The following is a 21,170-nucleotide window of genomic DNA, read 5'->3' on the forward strand; positions in this document are numbered from 1 at the left end:
ACGAACGTCGAACGAACGCATGGCAGGCGGGAGATTGCCCCTGCGTAGATGAGCCAGCAACATCACTTTGCCTACTATTGCTCCGGACATGGCTACGGGCATTGTACGAGAGTGACAGCATTGACGATCGCACTCCTAGAAGAAGGACATCTGGTCGACATCATCACGAATGCGCCAAGCCATGTCTTCACTGCTGCACTCGAGTGGCAGCCGTCAGCTTCCCGAAGGGAGCCGCACTCGAAGAGACCAAGAGCTACCTACAGACATGCACTCATTGACGCTGGTATATCTCAGCCCAAAGCATATGATGTCGACAGACTTGCGACCATCAAGGGCCTTGCCCAATTCATGGCCAGCAGGCCAGCAATGATAGAAGCAGAGACGGCCTTTCTCAAAGCAAACACGATAGATTGCGTTCTTGTTGACGCGCCATTTCTGCCATGGTACGCCTTTACGCTCACACAGAGTGGAAGGAAGGGCTCAGTCACGCACAGTGCTGCTGCCAAGTGCGCTGGCATTCCCGCTGCAATCATATCCAACTTCACCTTCTGCACTTGCTATTCCTATCTATCCCTGCGTGATCAAGCTCCTCGCATGCTCAGACCATTTGCCGTCTCGCCGACGACGCAGTCGTCTAGCGTCGCGAGCCGTCGAGCCCGCTCAGCTCCTGACGGTCTGCCCACCCTGGACGACTTCTCCAGCATCAGTCAGGATCCTTCGGCACCACTTCCCGCGGAGCTATTGGCGCCACTCGTTGAGCAGGTCATCGCTGACTATGCCAATGCGTCCCTGCTTCTTCGATTACCCGGCGCGATTCCGATACCTGCCTTTGATGGCGACGCACGTCTGCCGAGCACAGCATGGGTCGACCTGAACAAAGGCTCTTTCACGACGGCCATACTAGATGTGATAGGTTTGCCAGATTCTGTGCGGAATGTAAGGACACCAAAGAGGCAACGCTTCGACATGCCTCTCATCGTCAGGCCAGCGAAGGCGAGTATCTATGACGCTTCAGAGCGGACTCGTCTCTTGACGTCGATCGGGATACCTACACATCTTCAGGATCCACAGACAACGAAAATACTGCTCGTCAGCTTCGGTGGTCAAAAGATACCCAACCCGAAAAGCCGACCCCCTTCTCCCATCAGCCCAGGCTCGCCTTTGCCTCTAGCCGTTCTGTCGGATGCAGTTCCGTCGCAGGTAGCCTGCCAAGTCAGCCGACCATTGGCAACGCCTGACCACCTGTATGTGCCCGGCGCGCCACCGGCTCTCACACATCCCTCGCCTGTGCGACATACAATATCATTAGCGATGCCCGATCCGCATGACGACGGATCCTATCCATCGGACGTATCGAATGAGTGTGGACTGCTGCCGCCAGGCTGGATTGCTATCTTGTGCGGCTACGACAATTCATCCGGCGAGTTGCTGCCACCGAACTTTTATACAACGGGCAAAGATGTATACGTGCCTGATCTGACCGCCACAGCTGATGTCATATTGGGCAAGCTAGTGAGTCCTCCGATTTGTTGTCGCATCCACTCTGAAAGACGTACGTGCAGGGCTATGGCACTTGTAGCGAAGCTGTCGCCACTCAAACACCATTCATCTATGGTAAGCGATGGTCACATGAGCTTTTGCGAAGCGCTAATCACCGCCTTTGCAGTTCCGAGACCATTGTTCATCGAGGAGTACGGCCTCAAGAGACTCATGGAGCAACAAGGCAAGCCAGTCGAGATGTCACGCGACGCCTTCGAGAGCGGTCAATGGGAGCATCTCATCATGCGAGCTTATCGGCTGGGCTGTGAGACAAAGGCTGCCTTTCGCGAGGGCAGGGCTTTGCCTCCAGATCACAGTGCAGCTGCGCGGACTATCGTGGCCTCGCTCATAAGTTGGCTGAATGCATGAATCCTTCATACATCTGCCTGCTTGCCAGGTCCGCTCGCGGGCTCACGCGACGCGAGAGCGCCATACGAGGCGTCAGTCTGAGTGCCAACGCTGATGACAACCCTATCGACTTTCTTGCTCGATCTGTTGGACTTCTTGTCACCCTTTGTAGGGCCCTTGCCGTTGGCCGCGCGAGAAGCACGCTCTTGAGCTTTCGTGCGAACTTTCAGAACCTTGTTGCGGGCGTCCAGGATCGCGCTCAGGCCCTTTGCAGGCCCGTAGAGCAACTTGTATTCGCAATTTGAGCAGATCCATTCGTCTTGTCCTGCAATCCATGGCACTAGCTTAGATGCGCCCAGCTGAGGGTGAGGTGTGATCGAGCTGTCAGGATAGTCCTTCAGTTTCATGGAGCCCGTGCTCTCGCTGAACATGCTCGACAAAGCGGCATGTGTACCAGCCGAGCGCGTACGAGATGGCACATAATTGTCACGATAATGCGGGTTTTTGGCGTTTGCCAGCTTGTCACGCTTCTTCTTACGGCCTTTCCTTGATTTGGTCGTAGCAGAAGGATCTTTCTCAGCTGATTTTAGCTTCACATCTCCATTAGCGGCATTGCCACAGTGCGCCTTGCCACAAGTACACTTTGGCGAAGGGTTGGTCACTTTTCGCCTTTGGGAGACTGACTCGCCTTCCGCATACGTCATCAAGGGGACGTAAGTGCGCGGAATGATGACCTTGCCATCAACCTCGCCTGTCTGAACGCCAATAGATGCGCGAATGATCCGAGCAGGTGGAGGAGCCTGTTCCAGGACATTCGCTTCCAACTCTGCCTTTTCAGCGAGCAGTTTTGATTTTGCATCTTGGAGCTGTTTGAGTTCTTTAAGCTTGCGGGTTCTCTCCCGAATGACGAATTTGGCCTGGCTGATCTTCGCCATGCATCTACGAATTTCCTCGGAGCGAATCTCGATTGCAGCCGGCGCGATCCGTTCGAAAGTGAAGTCGGACAGATGGGGCGCCGGCACTTGCTTGAATGCGATGAGCTTGCAGTCATCCTTGAGATCATCTTCACTTTCTGATGTAGGCGGGGTGATGTAGCCATGCTTGCGCGAGCGCGTCCATGCATCCATTGCATGGCCCTCCTCAGCCAGTCTATGCGAAGTATCACACAAGTTTGGCAAAGTGATGGCTTTGAGTGTCGAGAGTGTCGGCTCGATCGCAGGTGGCTTTGTGATCGGTCGCGCCGCACTTGTGATAAGAGGCGGGCGATTCTTCCTCTTTGCTGACGTTCTCAGCCCGTCTGAGCTGCGGGCTGCCGCGAGGATATCCTTTGCACGCTCGACGTCTTCAGTGCCAAAGGATATGCTTGCTGAGTGTTCATAGCGTGGCTCGTAAGCCAGAGCGGCCTTGATTGCCACGCGCTCCATTCGAAGGGACGGATTGCGCCACTTGCGATACGATGATAGACAGGATGAGCGAGGCAGCCTTGCACCCGCAGTGTAGCGCGAGATTGAGGCGGATACGGCCGCACCTGTATCTGCTCAGCTTGAAAGTCATTGGCCTGCGAACGAGACGCACCTCGAACCAGCGCTAGCATTTCGAGGCCAATACCTTGGCTGATATCGACCTTGCGAGTAGTTCTAGAGCGATCCAGTATCGCTGGACGATCGGGATCGTGTTCTGCTTCCGCTTCGCCGTCCCAGCCATTGAGTGCCTTGAGATCGCACTCGCGAGCAGAGCGATTCAGGACGATATCAGTCATGTCCACGCCATCGATCTTGAGATCTGCTGAGCGTGTGCGCGCTTTGATGGGTCTCTCGTCATCTGCTTCGACGTCGGAGGCATCGGAAGCTTCCGAAGCGTCGGATGAATCTGACAGGCCAGTGCGAGAGTTGATGTCGGAGTCCGAGGCTGCGTCGCTAGGCGTAAGAGGCACCTTCCTCTTCTTGTAAGCGCCGCAAATTGCAGGTGCGAGAGCTCCGGCCTCGTGTTCGTCGTCCTCAGACGGCCCAATATCTGCTTCAGCTGCGGAAATCTCAATTGCAGGTACTGCTTGTTCAGTTGCGCTTTCTGAATTGTCTCCCGCCGACTCCGCACAGCGATCCTTAATGTACGACGCCAGCAGTGTCGAAGGGGTTCGTCTGACAGAAGCGGCGAGGTCATGCAAAATTGACTGCGCCTCTGGATGCTTCACCCACTCCTGTGGAGCTACTCCTGTGTGCTCTGCTACGAGCGGCGAGCAAGTGCGAGTCGATTCTGTTGGGCTTTCGTACGCGTTCTTGAATAGACTCGTCTGTGACGCGACTTTTCTTGTCCATGGCTCGATGATGCTGAAGATCGGCGGATAGAGCGCCGAGGGCGAGTCTGCCGACATTGGTGCGGACGACATCGAAGTGTGCTCACCAGATCGCCCGTCAGCTATATGCTCAAGATTTTCTGCGCAATGTGCCTGTGCGCATACGTCTGCAACACTGTTTAGCGGCGATGGCGAGTATACTTCGCGCTACATACCACTGTGATGCCCATCAGAGCTAGACGCAGCTTCAAGGACATCATCATGAAGGTGTCTTCCATTCGGGACGACAGGAGTCGCGGGCGATATCTGGCCCTGATGCAGATCTGACAAACGCTCGTTACTCCGTCGACGTTTGGGGAGGGGTGCGAGCGTTCTGTCATTTGTGGCTGGCCACTTGGTCATCAGCGAGCTCTGCAGTCTCGGCTTTGTGAGCAAGAGACGGGCATCGATTGCACTGATGATCTCCTTTGAGTGCTGCCTGCTTGAGCCGGGGTAACCAGAGGTCTCGTGTAGCAAAAGTCGCATGACGAGCAGCTGATCTTGACTAAGCCGATCTAGGTCATCATCATCATCATCATCGTCTGTCGCTCGTGCTGGCTGCACTGCATCGTCGCCAGTGGTAGACTGTGCAAGACTTGGTGTCCGGCTCACTCTCGACGAGTCTGAGGCGTCGCTGTGCGGCAGCGCAGGGATCGCTTGGGATTGCGTGCCTCGGTCACTGCGAGCTTTGGTCCGACGCACACTTGCTCCGGCTGATTTGCGAGACATCGATGTCGTAGACCTCTCGGATCCTGCCCGAGCTGCTGTGGCAGACACACGCACTCAAGTTCGTGCACTTTGCAGCGGATCCTGCTGTTGCGGTCAAAGGACAGAGATCAAGCGTCGAGGTAGCCTGAGCGGCAGGCAGGTCAGTCTGCGCACTCGTCGCTAAACCGATCGTACCGTTTGCCCGGTGCTCGACGACAGGAATCCACCGGCGAACGGACGCGTTGTTAACGTGGAAGCTCAAGTCGAGTCAAGTCATCTTTGCCCACAGGCACACAGCGTCGCTGTCAGCTACATCCGGCTGATCACGAGGCTCGTCGCACTGCTGAGACCTCGTACACTCGCTGGCCGCATGTCAAGGCAGTCAATTGCGCCTGGACCGAGCAGCACGCAATCGCTCAAAGCACGGCAGATCAGCCTCCTTTCAACACGCCTACAAGAGCTCACGCTTCGAATAGACGCCTTTGAGCAACTCGTCGCGACCTGCAGCCAGCAGGCCGTCAGCATCAGAGACCTTGGCGTCTCGCATGCAGCCTGGTGAGATTCGCTGCTGGCAGGCCGCCCTCTGCTTGACTGACGCGTTCGCCAGGTTCATGTCAGCCGCCAAAGTGCTTGCGCCAGTCGTAGACGAACCTCCACACATCCATATGAGCGAAGAAGCCGGTCTGAGAAGCTGATTGTAATTGTTTGCACGGGCATGATACAACACAGCATGCAGCACAACGTCACTGAAACAGGACGACAATGAGCCCATTTTGACCGTATTTGTCGGTCAAGTGGCGAATGATGAGCCGCACGCCGCTAATCTGGCCCCTGATCGGCTCATTACAGGGTGTTGCGGTGCCGTCGCGAGGTAGTTCGAAGTCGCGTAGGCGTAAACGGGCGTGTATCTCTGCGTTGCGACGATTCTGAAATGCGTCTCTCGTGTCGCGATAGACCTTTGCAGGATTGTAGGCCTTCAGCAGTTTGGCGAAATCGACGCCGTGTGCTAGTTCGGCGCACAACTGCGACGAGGTGAAAGTGATGCGGTGCGTGCAAGGGTTGACAATGACATAGCTTTCTAGCGGACTCTCTAGTGCGATCTTGCTTGTATCTGGTATTCGTGACGCAGCTCGTGAAGCTTCGCTGGAGTAGATGGACGAAACGCCTCGCGATTGTCTGGCCGATAGCCTACGTGCCTCTACAGAATAGTCCGTTGGCGAGTATTGTGCAATTACGATGCCGTGCAGATTCCAATCGAGGGAATTGCGGTGTTTGACGGACGAGACGTCGGGCGCCTTCGCTTGACCAGAGCCGAGAGTAAGCCTGGCTAAAGCTGTCTCGCGTGTCGTGAGCTCTGCTTCGATGTCCGGCGAAGCAAGCTCGCCCGGCTTCGCGGAATATCTGCTGCTCGAGCGGCCAGCCAATGCTGGCCGACGTCTAGTCGCTCGACCGTCGACCTGTCCATCTTTCACTAGAGTGGAGATGCGTGACTTGATTGCAGCAGCAACTGCCACGCGATGAAGAGTCGCTAGATCGGTGGGCTGGGTTTGGTCGATGCCGTCAGTTGCATTAGCAAGCTCAAGATCGTCGCAGTCGTCAAGATCGTCACGGAGAAGCGTACTCAGATCGCTAGAATCCGTCAGGAGCGCTGATGCGTTGATCTGATGGCCGAGGAAATGACGACAGGCGCCCGTTTCGTCAAAGAGGGGGAGCAGCCGCAGAAAATTCCAGAAGGGCTGACCACTCTTTGTATAATTCAGCAACAGTTCCGAGACCGGCTTCTGGCCCGCAATAGCACGGCTGAGGTTGCCAAGACTGACGTTCGAGGTCCCTGGGCCTTGCAGAAAACGGCAGTCTTTTCCGACGAGCTCTGTGCGCGAATAGCCTGTCAGAACGACAAATGCGTCTGTGCAGGCTACGATAGGCTGATAGCGGCCTGCCGAGGCGTCTGTGATGCAGAAGCTTTCCATGTACTATTTTGCATCACGTCAGGCAGGAAGCGAATGGGCAAACGCCAGACCTACTTTCAGACTCTTTGCCGAGGCAGACTCGAGATGCATCTTGGCTTCATTGAGCAGTTGAAGCCGATGTTTGATGAATTTCGGCCAAAGCTCCTTGTGCAAGACATCAAACGCAGTTGCTCGTGCGGCGGCGAATGGATCATGTAGCGACAGAAGTCTATCGGTATCTCGCTGCAGCGTAGCCCGCTCGCAGTCCGACAGATTGAGGGCCAGCAGAGCAGAGGTCGGGACGTGTGCTCGATGGAGCTGCTTCGTGAGTGCAGTGACGCTTTTCAAATCATTGCAAAGCTGTGTCGAGTTGAGCCAGAAAACCAAGCTATCGCAGCGATCTCAGCAGGAACGAACGCCACTTGAGAGAGGAATACTAACGGCTCCGCTGACATCTGCTCGGCGAGGAATCTTCCGAACTTCCATAATGCTATCGGATCATCGAGAACCTTTCGAAAGGTCTTGGCATCGCTGAGAACAATGTGCACCGCTGCTCCTTCAGAGAGAACAACCTTGCTCTGCTTCTTTTGATCTGCGGTCTCCTGCTTGTTGAGCCTCTTGCTGGGTACTGGAGGCGGCAACATAGAACCAGGCTCGGCTGGGCCCATTGTCTTTGGCTCGGGGCCAGATGAACGTCGTTGCTGCGTGCCTGGCCTGTTCGATGCATTCGCTGTATCGGCGGAGGCACGCCTGAAAGAGAAGTAGTCTGGTTGATCTCGACGTGTGCTCAGGACATTTGCGCCATTGTTAGCCAAGATTGACTTGTGTGCATGTTGCAGGGGCGAGGGGAGCGACGCGTTGGAATCGATCGATTCCCGGTGCTCGGGCGTACCTGAATGACGATCTGGCCTTCTTCCTGCTGCAATCATACTGGATAGCCAGCCCATGGCAGGTCGCGTCTTCGGCTTGCCTATCGGCTGAGAATCGGACTGCAACTCGCTGGCATTGCCAGTGGACAGCAGGTCATCTTCAGACGAGATCTGCCGATGAGGTCTAGGGACATATAGCTGATCGTCGTACGAGCTCGAGAACGCTCTCGCAGTGTCCGGATCTGCATGCACCGTGTCGCGGTACGCAGGCTTAACGGCAATCGGTCGCGCCGGACTGTCACTTTGTCTGACCGGCTTGCCATTGATGACATTGTCTGATGTTCTCGGTGTCAAAGTGCCACGCGTAACAGTAGATGCAGGCTCGTCGGGCCACATATCGAATGGCTCGTACTGGACAGCGTGCGGCTCGCTAGCGTATTCGACTAGATTTGTCCCAACTACGCTCGGCAGTCTTTGCGCTCGGCATCGATCGGCGAGACCATCAAAGTGCAGACGAGTCTGTTCGTGAGAGGGCTGAAAGCACGATTTGGTATGCGCCTCTGTCTGCGTACCTCGAGCGGGTGCGTGTTTTGCTCTCGTGGACGCCATAGCGTAGACAGGGTCAAAGGCCAGCTGTGTGCTGTCGTTCCAATGGCATCGAGTGGTCGTGATGAGCGATGCCATTGTCACAATGTGGGGCGATCAGCAGCAGAGCGAGCAGCTTGATCAGTCTAGTCAGCTCGACCCACTCGGTCCTGCTCTTCGCCGGGCCCCTGTCGAGTGAGGGAGGATGTTTATAGTGGCACAGTGTGCACCGGTCGACGACCCAGTGCGACGGACCGCAAGTAGTCGCAAAGAATGTTGACAGAGTGGGCAAGTCTGTGGAAGGATGCTAAATTGCTTTACGAAGAACATCCACGCTATCTGCATTGCAAATCGCTTCTATCAGGGCTGGCCGGTACAAGCTCTGCCATACTCTGGCTAGATTATCGGAACCAGCGCTGAATTGCATCCCGCGCAAGCAATGCCGCTGCGGCGATGGCAAAGGTAAATTCGCCAAACTCGCCGGTTTTGGACAGCGGAGACGCGCTCTGATATCCCCACAGTGACCCGCCGCCAATGGTGCTGATGACACGCCACGATGCACGACGACGCGCGCGCTATGAGTGCAGCCTGCGACTCTGCCTCAGCTTCGTCTGTATCGACACTGACTGAGTCAACGTCGACGGCAGCGTCAACGTCAGCCCGGCCAGCCAGCAGCGCAGACACAACGCCGCCCTCGCCGAGCAGCTTGTCCGTCTTCCACACGAGCGGAATGTCTCATCCCGACCAGCGAGTCCGTCACGATGGTGGCAAGAAGCGCAGTCTCGGCGGATCTGTCCGAGAATTGAACGCTCTGCGATCCAATGCGGCCGTATACAATGATTTGACTCCCAAGTTTGGTGAGGGCTCGAGTTCTGCCTATACTCAGAAGAAGTCGCAATCGCCCCCCATCGAGGTGGAGGGAGTTCCGCTACCTGCGGGCTTAGCATCTCGTCGCACCTCCGTACCGCGAGAGGGCAGCGTGCCCAGATCGCGCACTAAGACGAAAAAGGCGTCACCCGTCGCCGAGACGATAAGCAAGATGGAGCCCGCTCCTGCCGCGTCTTTTTACGAGCACGCATTGCCCACAGCAAGCCAGGCGTCTCGGCAAGACACATCTACTTCGTCTCGATCAGCCTCGACGTCTGTGACCTCTTCGAGCGCAGATCAGACCGTCGTGCCCACGCGACCGCGGTCTATATCGAAGGACAAGAGCAGATCAGGACAAATAGAAACATCGTCAGACTCGGAGCAAGAGGCAGATGACTCGTCAAATTCTGAAACGTCGACCGATGAAGAAATCGACCAAGACGTCAAAGGCACCTCTCGTGAGCTGGCTGCCCTCCGCACAGCAGCAGCCAACATCAAGTTTGAGACCCGAGCCGAGCGTAAACAGCGAAGACGCGAAAGGAAACAATCTGACCAGCCCGGCAGCAGTCATTCAGGACGCAGGCGGCGTGCGCACGTCAAATACGATGAGCGGTCGGATATACCACCAGGGCGGCAATCAAGCAAGCCCGACAGTCGCAGCCGCGGCAGATCATCAGCCGCGAGTAACGCGCCTTCAAAATCTCGTTCCAGCCGAAATGGCGCACGGACACAGGCGCCCGCGCCTCTTTCGATCGCCGCGTTCACGAGCGCGGCCTCTTTATCGCCAGATCTCAATCAGTCAAGCCGTCCACGTTCATCGACCTCGAGCAAAAGCGGATTTGGCTCTCCACAGAGGGAGCGCGCGCCAGCCAGACGACGAGGAGATCCCCAGAAGGCGCCGGGTACGCAACAAAGTAGCTCTCGCCGACGTCTAAGCGACCAAACTCAGCCAAACAAAGTCGCAGCCAGACCACTTGTCATGGTCTCCAAGGGAGTATATGTCGATCCAAACTCGAGCAGCGGCGGTGAGGACGATGCAGAAGGCGAAGAAGTGGCCACAGAGCAAGGCAGCATTGACTTGCCCACGAAGCGTACAAAGTCAAACAGTGCTCTAGGATCCAGTTCGCCTGTTGCGGACGCTCGCCCCGAGGGTGCTGAGAATACGCTCCGCCCGCGCGATTCGTCTTCCGACCTGAGTTCATTGGAATCGGAATATAGCGAATCTGCCAGCAACGCTAAGCGCTCGACGCTCAAAAGCATGCTTTCTGACGAAAAGGCATCAGCACAGACCGCGCAACCTCACTCAGACAAACGACAATCTCTTGAGCACCTTGCAACCCCAACGCAAGAATTGGATGGGATCAGTCACACGAGCAGTTCAATCACGCTCGGCGATCTCGATAGAGCCTTCGAGCGTAACAATGCTGCCTCGCTCGCGCGTTTCGGCAATTCTATAGGCAGAGAGTCACGATCAAGCTCGCCGTTGAGCACTCGTGAGGACAGCGAACCTGTGAACACTGGTGTCACCTCCCCCGAAGATGTGCGAGAGGCTCGCACAGGCGCCCGAGGTGCCAGAAGTGCTGCACAGGGCCGTCGCGAAGGCTCAGGTATATTGTCGCATATGTATGACAGACTGAGCTTATCGATATGCTTGTCGTATAGCAATAACCTCAAGTAAACGTCAGCGGCTTGAGGAGGAACGACAGCAGAACGAGGCGCTAAGGCACAAGTAAGAGCAATCTCGGATGCCTGTTCGTTCAGCTGACGCTGCCTGATGCAGGCTGCTCGCGACGGTCAGATATGAGCAGAAGCTAGTTGAAGCAGGCACACATCCCCTCTTGACGGACCTGTTGACGCGTCTCCAGACCGAGAAGCAAGAGCGTTTGCGGACGGCGGCGCAAATTCAGATTCGCCGCGAAGAAGAAGGTCAGCTCCTGCTTTACGAGCAGCTGCGACGGGTGTGGACACGGTGGCAGGTCGGGCGTGCAGTGCATACCGGTTACGCGGCCGCTGACCTAGAAGCGCTCGAGCAGGACGAGAAGCGAGCTTACCGTGCGACTTTCGTCACCTGTCAAGATCGCAAGCGAGCGAAACTCTCGCACGAGCACTTCGTGCTCGAGCCTCATCGTAAGCGCCGACACTAGAGCCAGAGATCAGGCTGATAGCGCGGGCGCCCTCAGGTCCCATGTCCTTAGGCTACGAGCCTCCACCCGAGCCGAGGCCTTTCATTGCGTTGGACGACCCTGCCCGATCTCATTTGGAAGCCAGTAGTAGGAATGCGCTGCAGGCACACGCAATCTGGCGGCTGTCAGCAACCGATGTCATGACGGATCTCGAGCATATGACGTCACGAGAACTGCTCATGCCATCCCCGATTGCAAGGCCGGCCATCTTCAATGATTACCAAAGTGATCTGCTACCCCGTCTTCAACAAGGTCTTCCCATCAATGATCTCAATGCTGCCGCATCGCGTGCCACTGATGCCGAGCGCGAGCGACGCAATCGCAATCGTCAGAAAAGCCGCTACGCGCCTGCGCCGCTGCACGGGGACGCCGACACGAGCTTCTTGGACGAGGCTGCGTCCACAAGTACTGGTCATCGCCGAGCGATGCGACGGATTGAGCCGCCGAGCGATAGTCCTCTCCACAAACGCGATCACTCTCTACAAGAGACGGCTCCTCCTATCACCAAGCCGACCGCTATAGGACAGGTGTCGCAAATGCTTGCAAAGTCCAAAGATTATGAACAGGCTAGTCACAGCCCGTTAAAGCTGGCAGACATACAACCTATCCCGCCTTTCAGACCGAAAAGCGTTGGCGATGAGATCTCTCGCGTGTACAAGTCAAGGTCTCGCTCCGCGCAACCGGAGCCTCTGATTCATCTCGATAATCTGCCGCCACTGAGGCATCAGCACGAGCATAGACCGGCCATCTCGCACATGCTCAGCATCAAGTCAGCAGCGACAAGTACAGGACAGGCGAACCCTCAGCCTACTTCGCCTGTGACTGTGCCCAGGACGGACCATGCGTATCGCAAGTCCGTCCCTATCTTCCATCCCATCGAATGGGTAGCTGATCCGGTCGCATGCAGTCCAAACTATTACGATGGTTACGGCAAAGCACAAGCTGGATCTGCTGTGCCCGGCACGGTTGAACGCAGCGCGGACGAAAGGCCAATGGGCCAGCCAATACAGGGTTCTTCGGGTGACATGCTCAGCGTTGTCATCTAAGACTCGTCGAAAGGAATGCATGCTTGGCGCGAATGTCCACGAAACATCAATTTGTCCGTGCCCTGGCTTCCTGAGCAAGCTTGTTGTGCAGGACAATATCTGTCAACGAGGTCAGTCAGGTTGTTGGAGCGTATACACTGCTTGCCTGTCTGTTCCCAGGGGTACTGTGACGATCTTGTCAGCTCGCAGACGAGCTGAATCTGAGGGGCTCACATCCACCCATGCATCCTCTATGTCCTCGCCTGTGACGGCGTCAGTTCATCAAGTCAGCCATAGTCAGAGCCTGATGTGACCTGAGAAGTATTTGATATGCCCGGGGATGCTACCGAGCTTTTCCTTGAGCTTGTTGTGTACTGTAGGGCACATCAACGGCCATCTCGCACAGGGTGAGCGTGAAGTTGCGCGCACCAACGAAAACGGCAAACTCTGTCGGCCTGACGGCTGAGCGACGCTCAGGCGGTAGCAAGGCTAGCTGATGCTCAACGTCCTTTTGGAGCTCGGTGACTGCGTAGCCCAGTGTTCTGAAAGTTCCGTTCAGTCGGGCAGCACAGACCTGGCAGAGCGATGACATACGTGCGCGAGTCGTCTACTTCGTCCTGCATGGCAGTACATGAGCGCTTCAGGAAGATGGAGCGGATTCGGTACACGGACAACGATGAGGATCTTGCGACCGATGAGTGGACGCGCGCCAAGGGTGGAGTGATCCAACCACTGGGTCCGGACGACTTCTTTGCCAAGCTTTTCCTCGGTCGTCGACGGACCGTTGAGTGAGCCATCAAGCGCGCCAAGCTCCTCATAGAGCGAGAGACCGATAGCCTGGGCGCGAGTTTTACCGCACGCGCAGAAACCAGCTAGCGACCAGATGGTCTACCTGTATAGGAATGTTGCGCTTTTTGGAATCTTTGAGGAAGGAGCGCTGCAGTCAACACGAGTGAGGTTTGGCACCGACGCAAGGCCAGGGGCTGACTGACGAGGACACGAGCGGGGAAGAAGCCGCTGTAGGTGTCGACCGTCGCGTGAGAAAGCCAAGTCAAGAGAGCGAGATGACTGACCCTCCACCTGCGGAACAGAGGATAAGTACAGGAGCAATGATGCGAGCCAGGCGCACCAATGGCAATCATCATATCAGGAGTGAATTCATCTCTTATCTTTGCTGCCGTCTTGCCAATGATAAGGTGAATCTCCTCGTAGGTCACTCTGACATGTCCGTCGTCCGCTGAGGGGACCAACAGAGTAAGCGACGACATGACGATGCTGCTGTCACGGGCTTGCCAGACATATTTGAGCGGCACGAGGTCGGAGCAGTCGACGTACTACGTTGGACTCCGAGTGACAAGACGTGACGCGGCGGCGGCGGAGGCAAAAGTCCAAAGGTGCCTGGCTCGCTCAGCGGTCGCAGGCTTTGAGAGGCCAGAGAGCACAGTCAGAATGGCGGGTCGAACGACGAGGATCAAGGCAAGCGTGCTGCCGAGTGACCCGACCATCCGGTGACTGACCACTTGGCTGACATGCGCAGATTCTCTTGGCCATCGACACGGTCTTTCTCTTAGTTGAGCTCATCACGGGCTATGCGGTCGGATCGCTCGCCCTTGTGGCAGACAGCTTTCATGTGAGCCCTCTGGTGATCAATCTCGTCGACGGCGCTGACTTGTCGGGATCTGCAGATGCTCAATGATGGCAAGCGGCACTACTCCTGGCGTCTCCCTCGCTGCTTTGCTGACTCAGGCTCGACGTCACAGTCTGCTCGCTCATCGTAGCCCTCTACGCGATCAAGCTCGCACAACGATCAGCGGCAGATATCGACTCGAAGTACACCTATGGCTGGCAGCGCGCGGAGATCTTGGGCGCTCTCATCAACGGCGTATTCCTGCTCGCTCTCTGCTTCTCCATCTTTATGGAAGCCATCGAGCGATTCTTTAACGCCACAGGTACGTCTGTACTCTCGAGACGCCGAGTCGCTCATCATTTTGCTCGCTTAACAGAGGTCGGCTCGCCCAAGCTCGTCGTCATCGTCGGCTCGCTCGGCCTGCTCAGCAACGTCGTCGGCCTCTTCCTCTTCCACGGTAGGCTGATTTCACAAAAAGCATGATACTGGGACGTCGCTGATCCAGCGCAGAGCATGGGCATGGTGGCCATGGCGGTCACACCCATAGTCCGTCCGATCAGACAGAGACGCATGCCAATGCCTTGGACGCGTCAAACATCGCCGAGGAAGGTCGCATGACCAACAGGAGATCCAGAGCCATCTCGATCTCTTCGAGCTCGCGTGATGAGCAGGACGACATTGAGAGCGAATACGACGAGCTGTTCGTCCACCCTGCAGAAGCGAGAGCCAATGTCGTTCGCCGGGCACAGGGTCATCGATATGGCAGCTCCGTCTCTTCCCAGACAGGGCCTTCCGCCGGCTACGGCGCTATCAATACACCGAACAAGCCAAAGCGATCGAGCATAAGCTCAAAATCTCTGGACGAACACTCATCGGAGCGCGCGCCATTCCTGCCCTCTCGCACAAAGTCCAATGGACACGCTCACGGGCACGATCACGATCACAGCTCTCCGCATGTTCACGAGAACGGAGGAGATGCAGATGATGAGGAGGATCATGGACACCAACATGGGCCAAAACCAGCAGGGAGTACAGGACATTCTCATGGCAATATGAATATGCGTGGTGTCTTCCTTCACGTCCTCGGCGATGCCCTCGGCAATGTTGGGGTCATTGTAGCCGGGCTCGTCATCTGGCTGTCTACATGGCAATACCGCTTTTACTTTGACCCTGCCATATCCCTCCTGATCACCTGCATCATCTTTGCGAGCGCTTTACCTCTGGGTAAGCGTCCTGCGCCTGCTGTGTAGACGAGGCTGACCTAGCTGCGTTCACAGTCAAGTCGGCGTCATTCATACTCCTGCAAGGGACACCAAGCACAGTGCCCGTCGATCGCGTGCGAGATGCCATCATGGAAGTACAGGGCGTCGTGTCTGTTCACGAGCTCCACATCTGGTCTCTGTCAGAATCTGTACTTGTGGCATCCGTACACGTCCTTGTCCCTTCGAAGACAGACTATGTCGAGATCAGTGACCGAATTCGGACCGTGCTGCACTCATATGGCATCCACTCGAGCACGATACAGCCCGAAATAATAGGCGAGCAGAGGATAAGGCCCACAAAGCCAACCGTCGGCCAGCTAGCAACCCTGAGCGAAGTCGAAGCAGTCGACGTGAGTTGCTGTGCATAAGAGGTCTTCTATGCTGATGCAATCTTGGCCAGGATTCATGCTACGTGCAGTGCGTGTCGGCTGACTGTGCGGACGGAAGCTGCTGTCCACCACCTCAGGCGAGCAAACCAGACCCGGCATGAGTGACTGTTGTCGTTCTGCTTCGGTGATATGTTGTACACTCTATTTGCAGCAGCATCCTGTCATAGCTTTGCTGTCTGACTGCTTGGCGGGAAAGCAGTGCGTGAAAGCGGCTTCTTTTGCACTTTACCCATTGCATTGCGTGGAATCTCGTCGTAGATCTTAATTCTCTGGGGCAGCTTGTATGCAGCCAGCTGAGCAGCACATCAGTCAGGCTTATGTACTGAATCGAAAATGACCTACAGTTTGGCGCAAATCTTGCCTCAGAGACTTGATATCGATGGACTGGCTCGACGCTGTCAACACCAGCACCGCGCCCACAACCTCGCCCCACTTGTCGTCCGGCACTGCCACGACTGCGGCATCCTTGACGTACTTCAGATCGAGCAGAGCACGTTCTACTTCCAGAGCACTGATCTTCTCCCCTCCAGACTTGATGATGTCCGTACTGTTGCGGCCGAGGATCCTGTAAGAGCCATCAAATTGGCTCGAGCGTTGTGCTAGATCGCCCGTCTTGAACCAGCCGTCTGAAGTGAACTCTTTTGCGGTAGCTTCCGGCCTCTGCCAGTACTCTTTGAAAACAGAAGCTCCGGCGATTTGGATCTCACCAGGGGTGTCGAGTCGATCTGTGACGTCCTGTTGCTGATCTTCATTCCAGAGTCTGACTTGCTGGCGGGGCATAGGGTGCCCAACGTGTCCCTGAGAGCCCATCTGAGCTCACACTGAGCCAAGCGTTCGTGGCTTACGTCAATGCGAGTGGCGATGTCGATGCCGCATGACAGAATCATTGATGTCTCGCTCATGCCGTACCGTTCGAGCAGTGTACAGCCGCTAAACTCTTTCCATCGTTGCTTTGTTGTCGTAGGCAGAGGCGCAGAGCCTGATATCTGAAGCCTGAATTGGTCACATGCAGCGCGCAGATCCTTTCGCTGCTGGTCCGTTGCCTTTGCCGCAGTCTGAAGCAGACGAGCTGAGTGATATGTTAGCCCAGACCCGGGATGACATCGCAGACTCACAATATATGGTCGGCACGGCCATGAAAAGAGTCAGGTCCCGTCGTTGATCTTGCCACCGGTCAAGGATCTGTGTTGGCATCCCTCAATGAATACAGGCTCTCGAATGCGCGTGGAAGCCATACCGCCTGAGGATCGAAGCGAGGCATGATTTCTACGGTTGCGCCTGCCCAAAGTGCGGTAAGGAGGGCGTTTTCGATTCCGTGTGCGTGGTGAAGTGGCAGGCAGTGTAGTATCTTGTCCTGCCCGGTTCATCAGTTCAGAGGCTCGCGATATCGACAGCTCATCGACTTTTGACGACCATTGCCATGCTTCTTCCATTGCCTCGAGGTGAGACGCAATCTGTTCGTGCGAAAAGACGACACCCTTTGGCTTGCCTCTGTGGCTTTCCTTGAGCAGGAGCTTCACTCGCCGTAGTACTCGCTCACGTCGTGCCGGACGTATACAATATGAAAGCCCGCGCATCCGGCGCGACATCGGTCAATTCGGGTAGGTCATCCGAGGGACCTGCTTCATTGATCTTGAACAGCTGTCCAGCTTCGACGCTGCTCTCGTTCTTGAGCGTGAATGTGAGAATCGGGGTGGAGGACGCACTCGTGCTCGCTGATGAGCTTGCTTGCCTTTTCGACCTGATCGCCATCCTGGCCGTCCAGGCATATCATGCTCGCACCAGTGTCCTTCACATTATAGGCCCATTCAGCTGCAGGATTGGTGTGGAGCAGTGGCACATGGACACCGCCTGCGAGGTAGGTCGCAAGCGCGGTGATGACCCAAGGGTAGCCGGGACTGAGCAGGCTGATCACTCGCGCTTCAGCAAGACCACCATGGCCGTGCTTGGATTGCATGCGGCGGGCCAACAAGACAGAATCGTCGAGGAGGTCCTTGTAAGTCTTGGTCAATCCGCGCTGGACGTCGACAACAGCTTGTCTGTGCGCACTGTGGGCAGCATGCTTGGCCACTCGCTGGATGAGGCCGATGCGGCTCTTCATGACGAATGAAGCTATAAAGACGGGTCGCGCAGCCGAATTAGCCGGCTAGCAAAGCGACACGCGTGGGCTCCTAGGAGAAGAAGACGCGCTCATCGATGATGTCAGCGATCTCGGAGGAGATCGATCTGCGTGTCACGTCGCCGAAGAACAGCCACAGCAGCAAGCAGGCAGGAGCACTACACAGCCATGGCAGCAACGGGCACGGCAACACAGTCGCGGAAGGCAGACAACAATGACTTTGTCCCGTGAGCTCTTTCCGGTTGAGGGCCTTTGCGAGCATCCTGACGCGGCCTCGACTGCAGTCAAGCGGCCCGAGAGTCGATGGGCAGCAACTATGACATCGAAAAGCTGATAGAAGAGCGACTGATGACTTCCAACAGTCGCTTTACACGCGCCTGCGCCTTCGACAAGCAGGACGGCCAGCTCGTTGCAAACACAAAGCCCGGCTTCAGTGTGAGTGCAGCCAGGCAGGCAGTCTTGCCTCGAATCTGTGGACGTTGCTGACCTTGCAAGGCGTGTAGACCACAGACGCAGAGCTCGCTCAGAGCTTGATCGACATCGTGCTCGCCAACAAGCTAGAGGTCGAGAGGTCGGGTCAGAGTGCCTCGTCCAAGGGGAGCTTCTCTATCGATGGTACCAAGTTCACTGTCGAGGATGCCGACCTCGATCAATCTTATGCCACTGCCACTGGCGAGGGCGCCATCATACTTCTCCTGAGTGCGACCTACCTCATCGTCGCCCAGGCCAAGCCCAACGTGAGCAAGGACATTGCGCTCACCGACACGCAGACGTTCGGACGAGGCCTGGTCGACTTGTCTCAATGATGCTCAAGCGTACTCTAGTGCGTACCCTGCCGAAGCCGAAAAAAAAGAGCATGCATTGCAGCGTAGCAATGTAACATCATCGTATTCGACGGCTAACAAAGATACTTCATCTACTTCTGGATCTCCTGAAGGCTTGGCATGATCCCGCTCGATGCTTGTCCGCTCACACGAGCAAGGAGCCCCACGTGGCCTTTGAGTAACAATCGAGCGTAGCCACGTTGGATCGACAAGCAATTGGCTTATCGTGAATTCCTTGAACGGCAATGATAGCGCGCGGGGAGGTGTGACGTCGTTGGGCACCAGTCCAAGCATATCATACTGACTGCAGAGCCCATTCACGGCAGCAGCTCACCCTCGCTCAGGACGCTGAGAAGCGTTGCTCCATTAGCGCCTTGAGGCCAGAGCAGCCTTCTTCGGCGTTTCAGCTTTGCCCTCGGTACCTCGGTCACCTCCGCTTCCGCCCCGCCGCCCGTCAATTGAAACTCAAGTAGACAAAGATTGCGCATCTCTTGGCCGCATAGCGCTGTCTTGGCTAGTAGTACCCACACCGGATCAGGTAGCCAGCATCGCTCTGCCTGACTGACAGCCGGTCGGGTTCCGCGTAGAGCGGTAGCAGCCCTCAAAAGCTCATCTAGCGAAAATCTGCCAAGACCGTTCCGAGCCACTCCGACAGACTCGCAGAGATGGTCAACATCACTTATGGCGTCATCTCCACTCCACCACAGGTCACTACGGCCGACCAGGCGACCTTCCTGACCTCCAACGGAACGGACCTCATCACCACACAGGCCGATGGTACGATCGCCGCCTTTTCGCCAGGTGACATCGCCTGGGTCCTCACTTGCACTGCACTCGTCTGGATCATGATTCCTGGACTCGGCTACCTCTATTCGGGCCTTGTCAGGCGGAAGAACGCGCTTTCGATGCTTCTCGTCACTTTGCTCTGTACAGCCACGATGGCCTTTCAGTGGTTCTTCTGGGGCTATTCGCTTGCATTCTCAACCTCGAGCGGCCCAGTGTTTGGCAGCTTGCATTTCTTTGGTCTCCAAAATGTCCTCGAACAGCCTGTTGCCCAGGCGAATAACAAGATTCCTCAGGTCAGCTTGTGGCGCCCGCTCGTGCGCCGCACTCGTGCTGACTGAGCTTGCAGATCACATATTGCCTTTACCAACTACAGTTTGCGGCACTCGTGCCTGCGATTGCAATTGGCGCAGCTGCCGAAAGAGGCAGAATCGCGCCTGTGGCTCTCTTCGTCTTCTGCTGGTCGACCGTCGTCTATTGCCCAATCGCGCGTCAGATCTGGTCGCCCATGGGCTGGGCCTACAAAGCTGGCGTGCTAGATTACGCTGGCGGTGGTCCTGTCGAAATCTGCTCAGGCACGACCGGCCTGGTCTACTCGCTCTTCCTAGGCCAACGCAGAGGCTTTGGCACGCCAAGACTTGCCTTCCGTCCCCATTCGACTTCTCATGTCGTGCTCGGCACGGTCTTCCTTTGGGTCGGCTGGCTCGGTTTCAACGGTGGCTCGACCTTTGCTGCCAACCTCAAGGCATCTCTCGCCATTTTCAACACCAACCTGGCAGGTGCGGGCGGCGGTCTGATCTGGATGCTCATGGACTACCGTCTCGAGAAGAAGCTCAGCGTCATCGGATTCTGCACGGGTGCTATTTCGGGCCTGGTCGCCATCACCCCAGCTGCAGGCTTCGTTGGTGCGCCCGCTTCGCTACTCATCGGCGTGATCGCGGCCGCTATCTCCAACATGCTTACGAGCTTGAAGGCCAAATTCAAGTTCGACGATGCTCTCGATATCTTCGCGGTCCACGCAGTCGCTGGAGCCGTTGGTCTCTTCCTGACCGGTCTGTTCGCTCAAGCCAGCGTCGCCGCCAACGATGGCTACTTGCAAATCGAAGGCGGTTGGCTCGATCAGAATTACAAGCAGCTCTACAAGCAGATCTACTGGATCTTTGTCGCCTTTGGCTGGACCGCTATTGGTACCTTCCTCGTCATGTTTGTCATCAATCTCATCCCGGGTATGCACTTCCGCGCATCGGAAGACGCAGAGATCATCGGCATGGACGAGGATCAGTGCAACGAATTCTGCTATGACTTTGCTTACGTCAACCGAGACCTCGAGGGCAATTACAATCCAGAGGGTGACAGCGACGATTCAAGTGGCACCCAGATCGACGGTGAAGGCGAGAAAACAGCTGCAGGCGGTGCCGCTCCCGGCACGGGCGCAGCACGATCAGGCGGCGAAGCTGAGGAAAGCAATGTCTCACAGAGTGCCATGACAGGACCGGGCCACGAGCATGATGCTCAGAAGCAAGCATGGGACAAGGAACGCAATATTGTCTAAATCATTCAATTTCGATGGAATCTCCGCATCTCATTCGGCGTATAGACGAACTTGAACAGTGCTCTGTATATGTCGCAAACTTCTTTGTCCTGTACCATTATTCTCTAATGCACCACGTTCAAGATTCTACTGCACATTTTGCGTGACTCGAGGCCAAGCAAAGCGTGCACGTGGCAGCGTGACTCGAAAGCTTTCGCGTCTCGGCGAGT

At 56.2% G+C, this 21,170-nt stretch overlaps 11 protein-coding genes across 11 annotated transcripts; 6 read left to right on the forward strand and 5 right to left on the reverse strand.

Moving 5' to 3' along the window:
* Nucleotides 1-48: 48 nt before the first annotated feature.
* On the forward strand, nucleotides 49-1,908 carry L969DRAFT_92945 (uncharacterized protein; the record flags this gene model as incomplete). The annotated part of the gene is made up of 4 exons (XM_014714802.1): nucleotides 49-443; nucleotides 495-1,512; nucleotides 1,563-1,614; nucleotides 1,667-1,908. The coding sequence occupies 4 exons, from the start codon at nucleotides 49-51 to the stop codon at nucleotides 1,906-1,908; spliced, it is 1,707 nt and encodes a 568-aa protein (XP_014570288.1).
* Nucleotides 1,909-1,913: 5 nt separating this feature from the next.
* Nucleotides 1,914-4,705, reverse strand: L969DRAFT_44510 (uncharacterized protein; the record flags this gene model as incomplete). The annotated part of the gene is made up of 3 exons (XM_014714803.1): nucleotides 1,914-3,415; nucleotides 3,463-4,347; nucleotides 4,396-4,705. 3 exons carry the CDS (start codon nucleotides 4,703-4,705, stop codon nucleotides 1,914-1,916), a joined length of 2,697 nt encoding a protein of 898 aa, XP_014570289.1.
* A 442-nt stretch (nucleotides 4,706-5,147) lies between these two features.
* On the forward strand, nucleotides 5,148-5,622 carry L969DRAFT_45762 (uncharacterized protein; the record flags this gene model as incomplete). Its single annotated transcript, XM_014714804.1, has 2 exons — nucleotides 5,148-5,482; nucleotides 5,535-5,622. Coding segments are annotated over 2 exons (423 nt in total), but the record flags the coding sequence as incomplete, so codon positions are not given.
* Nucleotides 5,623-5,670: 48 nt separating this feature from the next.
* L969DRAFT_44629 (uncharacterized protein) lies at nucleotides 5,671-8,429 on the reverse strand (the record flags this gene model as incomplete). The annotated part of the gene is made up of 3 exons (XM_014714805.1): nucleotides 5,671-6,900; nucleotides 6,952-7,264; nucleotides 7,318-8,429. 3 exons carry the CDS (start codon nucleotides 8,427-8,429, stop codon nucleotides 5,671-5,673), a joined length of 2,655 nt encoding a protein of 884 aa, XP_014570291.1.
* Nucleotides 8,430-9,060: 631 nt separating this feature from the next.
* Nucleotides 9,061-12,426, forward strand: L969DRAFT_15744 (uncharacterized protein; the record flags this gene model as incomplete). Its single annotated transcript, XM_014714248.1, has 5 exons — nucleotides 9,061-10,804; nucleotides 10,860-10,926; nucleotides 10,978-11,324; nucleotides 11,378-12,233; nucleotides 12,288-12,426. The coding sequence occupies 5 exons, from the start codon at nucleotides 9,061-9,063 to the stop codon at nucleotides 12,424-12,426; spliced, it is 3,153 nt and encodes a 1,050-aa protein (XP_014569734.1).
* A 28-nt stretch (nucleotides 12,427-12,454) lies between these two features.
* Nucleotides 12,455-14,114, reverse strand: L969DRAFT_22360 (uncharacterized protein). Its single transcript, XM_014714272.1, has 11 exons — nucleotides 13,535-14,114; nucleotides 13,479-13,485; nucleotides 13,398-13,422; nucleotides 13,298-13,342; nucleotides 13,078-13,242; nucleotides 13,000-13,022; nucleotides 12,835-12,947; nucleotides 12,720-12,779; nucleotides 12,640-12,668; nucleotides 12,563-12,590; nucleotides 12,455-12,525 (listed from the first exon to the last, which is right to left on the reverse strand). The coding sequence occupies exons 1-11, from the start codon at nucleotides 13,671-13,673 to the stop codon at nucleotides 12,473-12,475; spliced, it is 687 nt and encodes a 228-aa protein (XP_014569758.1). The 5' UTR covers nucleotides 13,674-14,114; the 3' UTR covers nucleotides 12,455-12,472.
* On the forward strand, nucleotides 13,855-15,784 carry L969DRAFT_44752 (uncharacterized protein; the record flags this gene model as incomplete). Its single annotated transcript, XM_014714806.1, has 8 exons — nucleotides 13,855-13,887; nucleotides 13,943-14,035; nucleotides 14,091-14,124; nucleotides 14,166-14,354; nucleotides 14,409-14,489; nucleotides 14,543-15,256; nucleotides 15,310-15,644; nucleotides 15,695-15,784. 8 exons carry the CDS (start codon nucleotides 13,855-13,857, stop codon nucleotides 15,782-15,784), a joined length of 1,569 nt encoding a protein of 522 aa, XP_014570292.1.
* Nucleotides 15,552-17,907, reverse strand: L969DRAFT_85539 (uncharacterized protein). Its single transcript, XM_014714807.1, has 8 exons — nucleotides 17,390-17,907; nucleotides 17,224-17,340; nucleotides 17,087-17,174; nucleotides 16,921-17,037; nucleotides 16,799-16,865; nucleotides 16,529-16,752; nucleotides 16,026-16,481; nucleotides 15,552-15,976 (listed from the first exon to the last, which is right to left on the reverse strand). Exons 1-8 carry the CDS (start codon nucleotides 17,782-17,784, stop codon nucleotides 15,845-15,847), a joined length of 1,596 nt encoding a protein of 531 aa, XP_014570293.1. The 5' UTR covers nucleotides 17,785-17,907; the 3' UTR covers nucleotides 15,552-15,844.
* L969DRAFT_85542 (uncharacterized protein) lies at nucleotides 17,878-18,822 on the forward strand. Its single transcript, XM_014714808.1, has 3 exons — nucleotides 17,878-18,029; nucleotides 18,087-18,237; nucleotides 18,306-18,822. The coding sequence occupies exons 1-3, from the start codon at nucleotides 17,971-17,973 to the stop codon at nucleotides 18,606-18,608; spliced, it is 513 nt and encodes a 170-aa protein (XP_014570294.1). The 5' UTR covers nucleotides 17,878-17,970; the 3' UTR covers nucleotides 18,609-18,822.
* L969DRAFT_45177 (uncharacterized protein) lies at nucleotides 18,612-18,920 on the reverse strand (the record flags this gene model as incomplete). Its single annotated transcript, XM_014714809.1, has 1 exon — nucleotides 18,612-18,920. The coding sequence occupies one exon, from the start codon at nucleotides 18,918-18,920 to the stop codon at nucleotides 18,612-18,614; it is 309 nt and encodes a 102-aa protein (XP_014570295.1).
* On the forward strand, nucleotides 18,893-21,034 carry L969DRAFT_22364 (uncharacterized protein). Its single transcript, XM_014714273.1, has 2 exons — nucleotides 18,893-19,705; nucleotides 19,759-21,034. Exons 1-2 carry the CDS (start codon nucleotides 19,292-19,294, stop codon nucleotides 20,959-20,961), a joined length of 1,617 nt encoding a protein of 538 aa, XP_014569759.1. The 5' UTR covers nucleotides 18,893-19,291; the 3' UTR covers nucleotides 20,962-21,034.
* Nucleotides 21,035-21,170: the final 136 nt, after the last annotated feature.

Source organism: Mixia osmundae (genome assembly GCF_000708205.1).
Source record: "Mixia osmundae IAM 14324 unplaced genomic scaffold scaffold_2, whole genome shotgun sequence".
Taxonomy (NCBI): domain Eukaryota; kingdom Fungi; phylum Basidiomycota; class Mixiomycetes; order Mixiales; family Mixiaceae; genus Mixia; species Mixia osmundae.

Coding starts and splice junctions, on each gene's coding strand:
- L969DRAFT_22360 (XM_014714272.1), bottom strand. CDS start 13,673: ATGTCGTCGCTTACTCTGTTGGTCCCCTCAGCGGACGACGGACATGTC. Junction 12,669..12,719: donor GCATATCAAATACTTCTCAG/GTCACATCAGGC, acceptor ACGCCGTCACAG/GCGAGGACATAGAGGATGCA. Junction 12,591..12,639: donor TAGAGGATGCATGGGTGGAT/GTGAGCCCCTCA, acceptor AGATCGTCACAG/TACCCCTGGGAACAGACAGG.
- L969DRAFT_85539 (XM_014714807.1), bottom strand. CDS start 17,784: ATGAAGAGCCGCATCGGCCTCATCCAGCGAGTGGCCAAGCATGCTGCC. Junction 17,341..17,389: donor AAGCTCATCAGCGAGCACGA/GTGCGTCCTCCA, acceptor GAACGAGAGCAG/CGTCGAAGCTGGACAGCTGT. Junction 17,038..17,086: donor CATGGCAATGGTCGTCAAAA/GTCGATGAGCTG, acceptor TGAACCGGGCAG/GACAAGATACTACACTGCCT.
- L969DRAFT_85542 (XM_014714808.1), top strand. CDS start 17,971: ATGGCAGCAACGGGCACGGCAACACAGTCGCGGAAGGCAGACAACAAT. Junction 18,030..18,086: donor GACAACAATGACTTTGTCCC/GTGAGCTCTTTC, acceptor CCTCGACTGCAG/TCAAGCGGCCCGAGAGTCGA. Junction 18,238..18,305: donor ACACAAAGCCCGGCTTCAGT/GTGAGTGCAGCC, acceptor CAAGGCGTGTAG/ACCACAGACGCAGAGCTCGC.
- L969DRAFT_22364 (XM_014714273.1), top strand. CDS start 19,292: ATGGTCAACATCACTTATGGCGTCATCTCCACTCCACCACAGGTCACT. Junction 19,706..19,758: donor CGAATAACAAGATTCCTCAG/GTCAGCTTGTGG, acceptor CTGAGCTTGCAG/ATCACATATTGCCTTTACCA.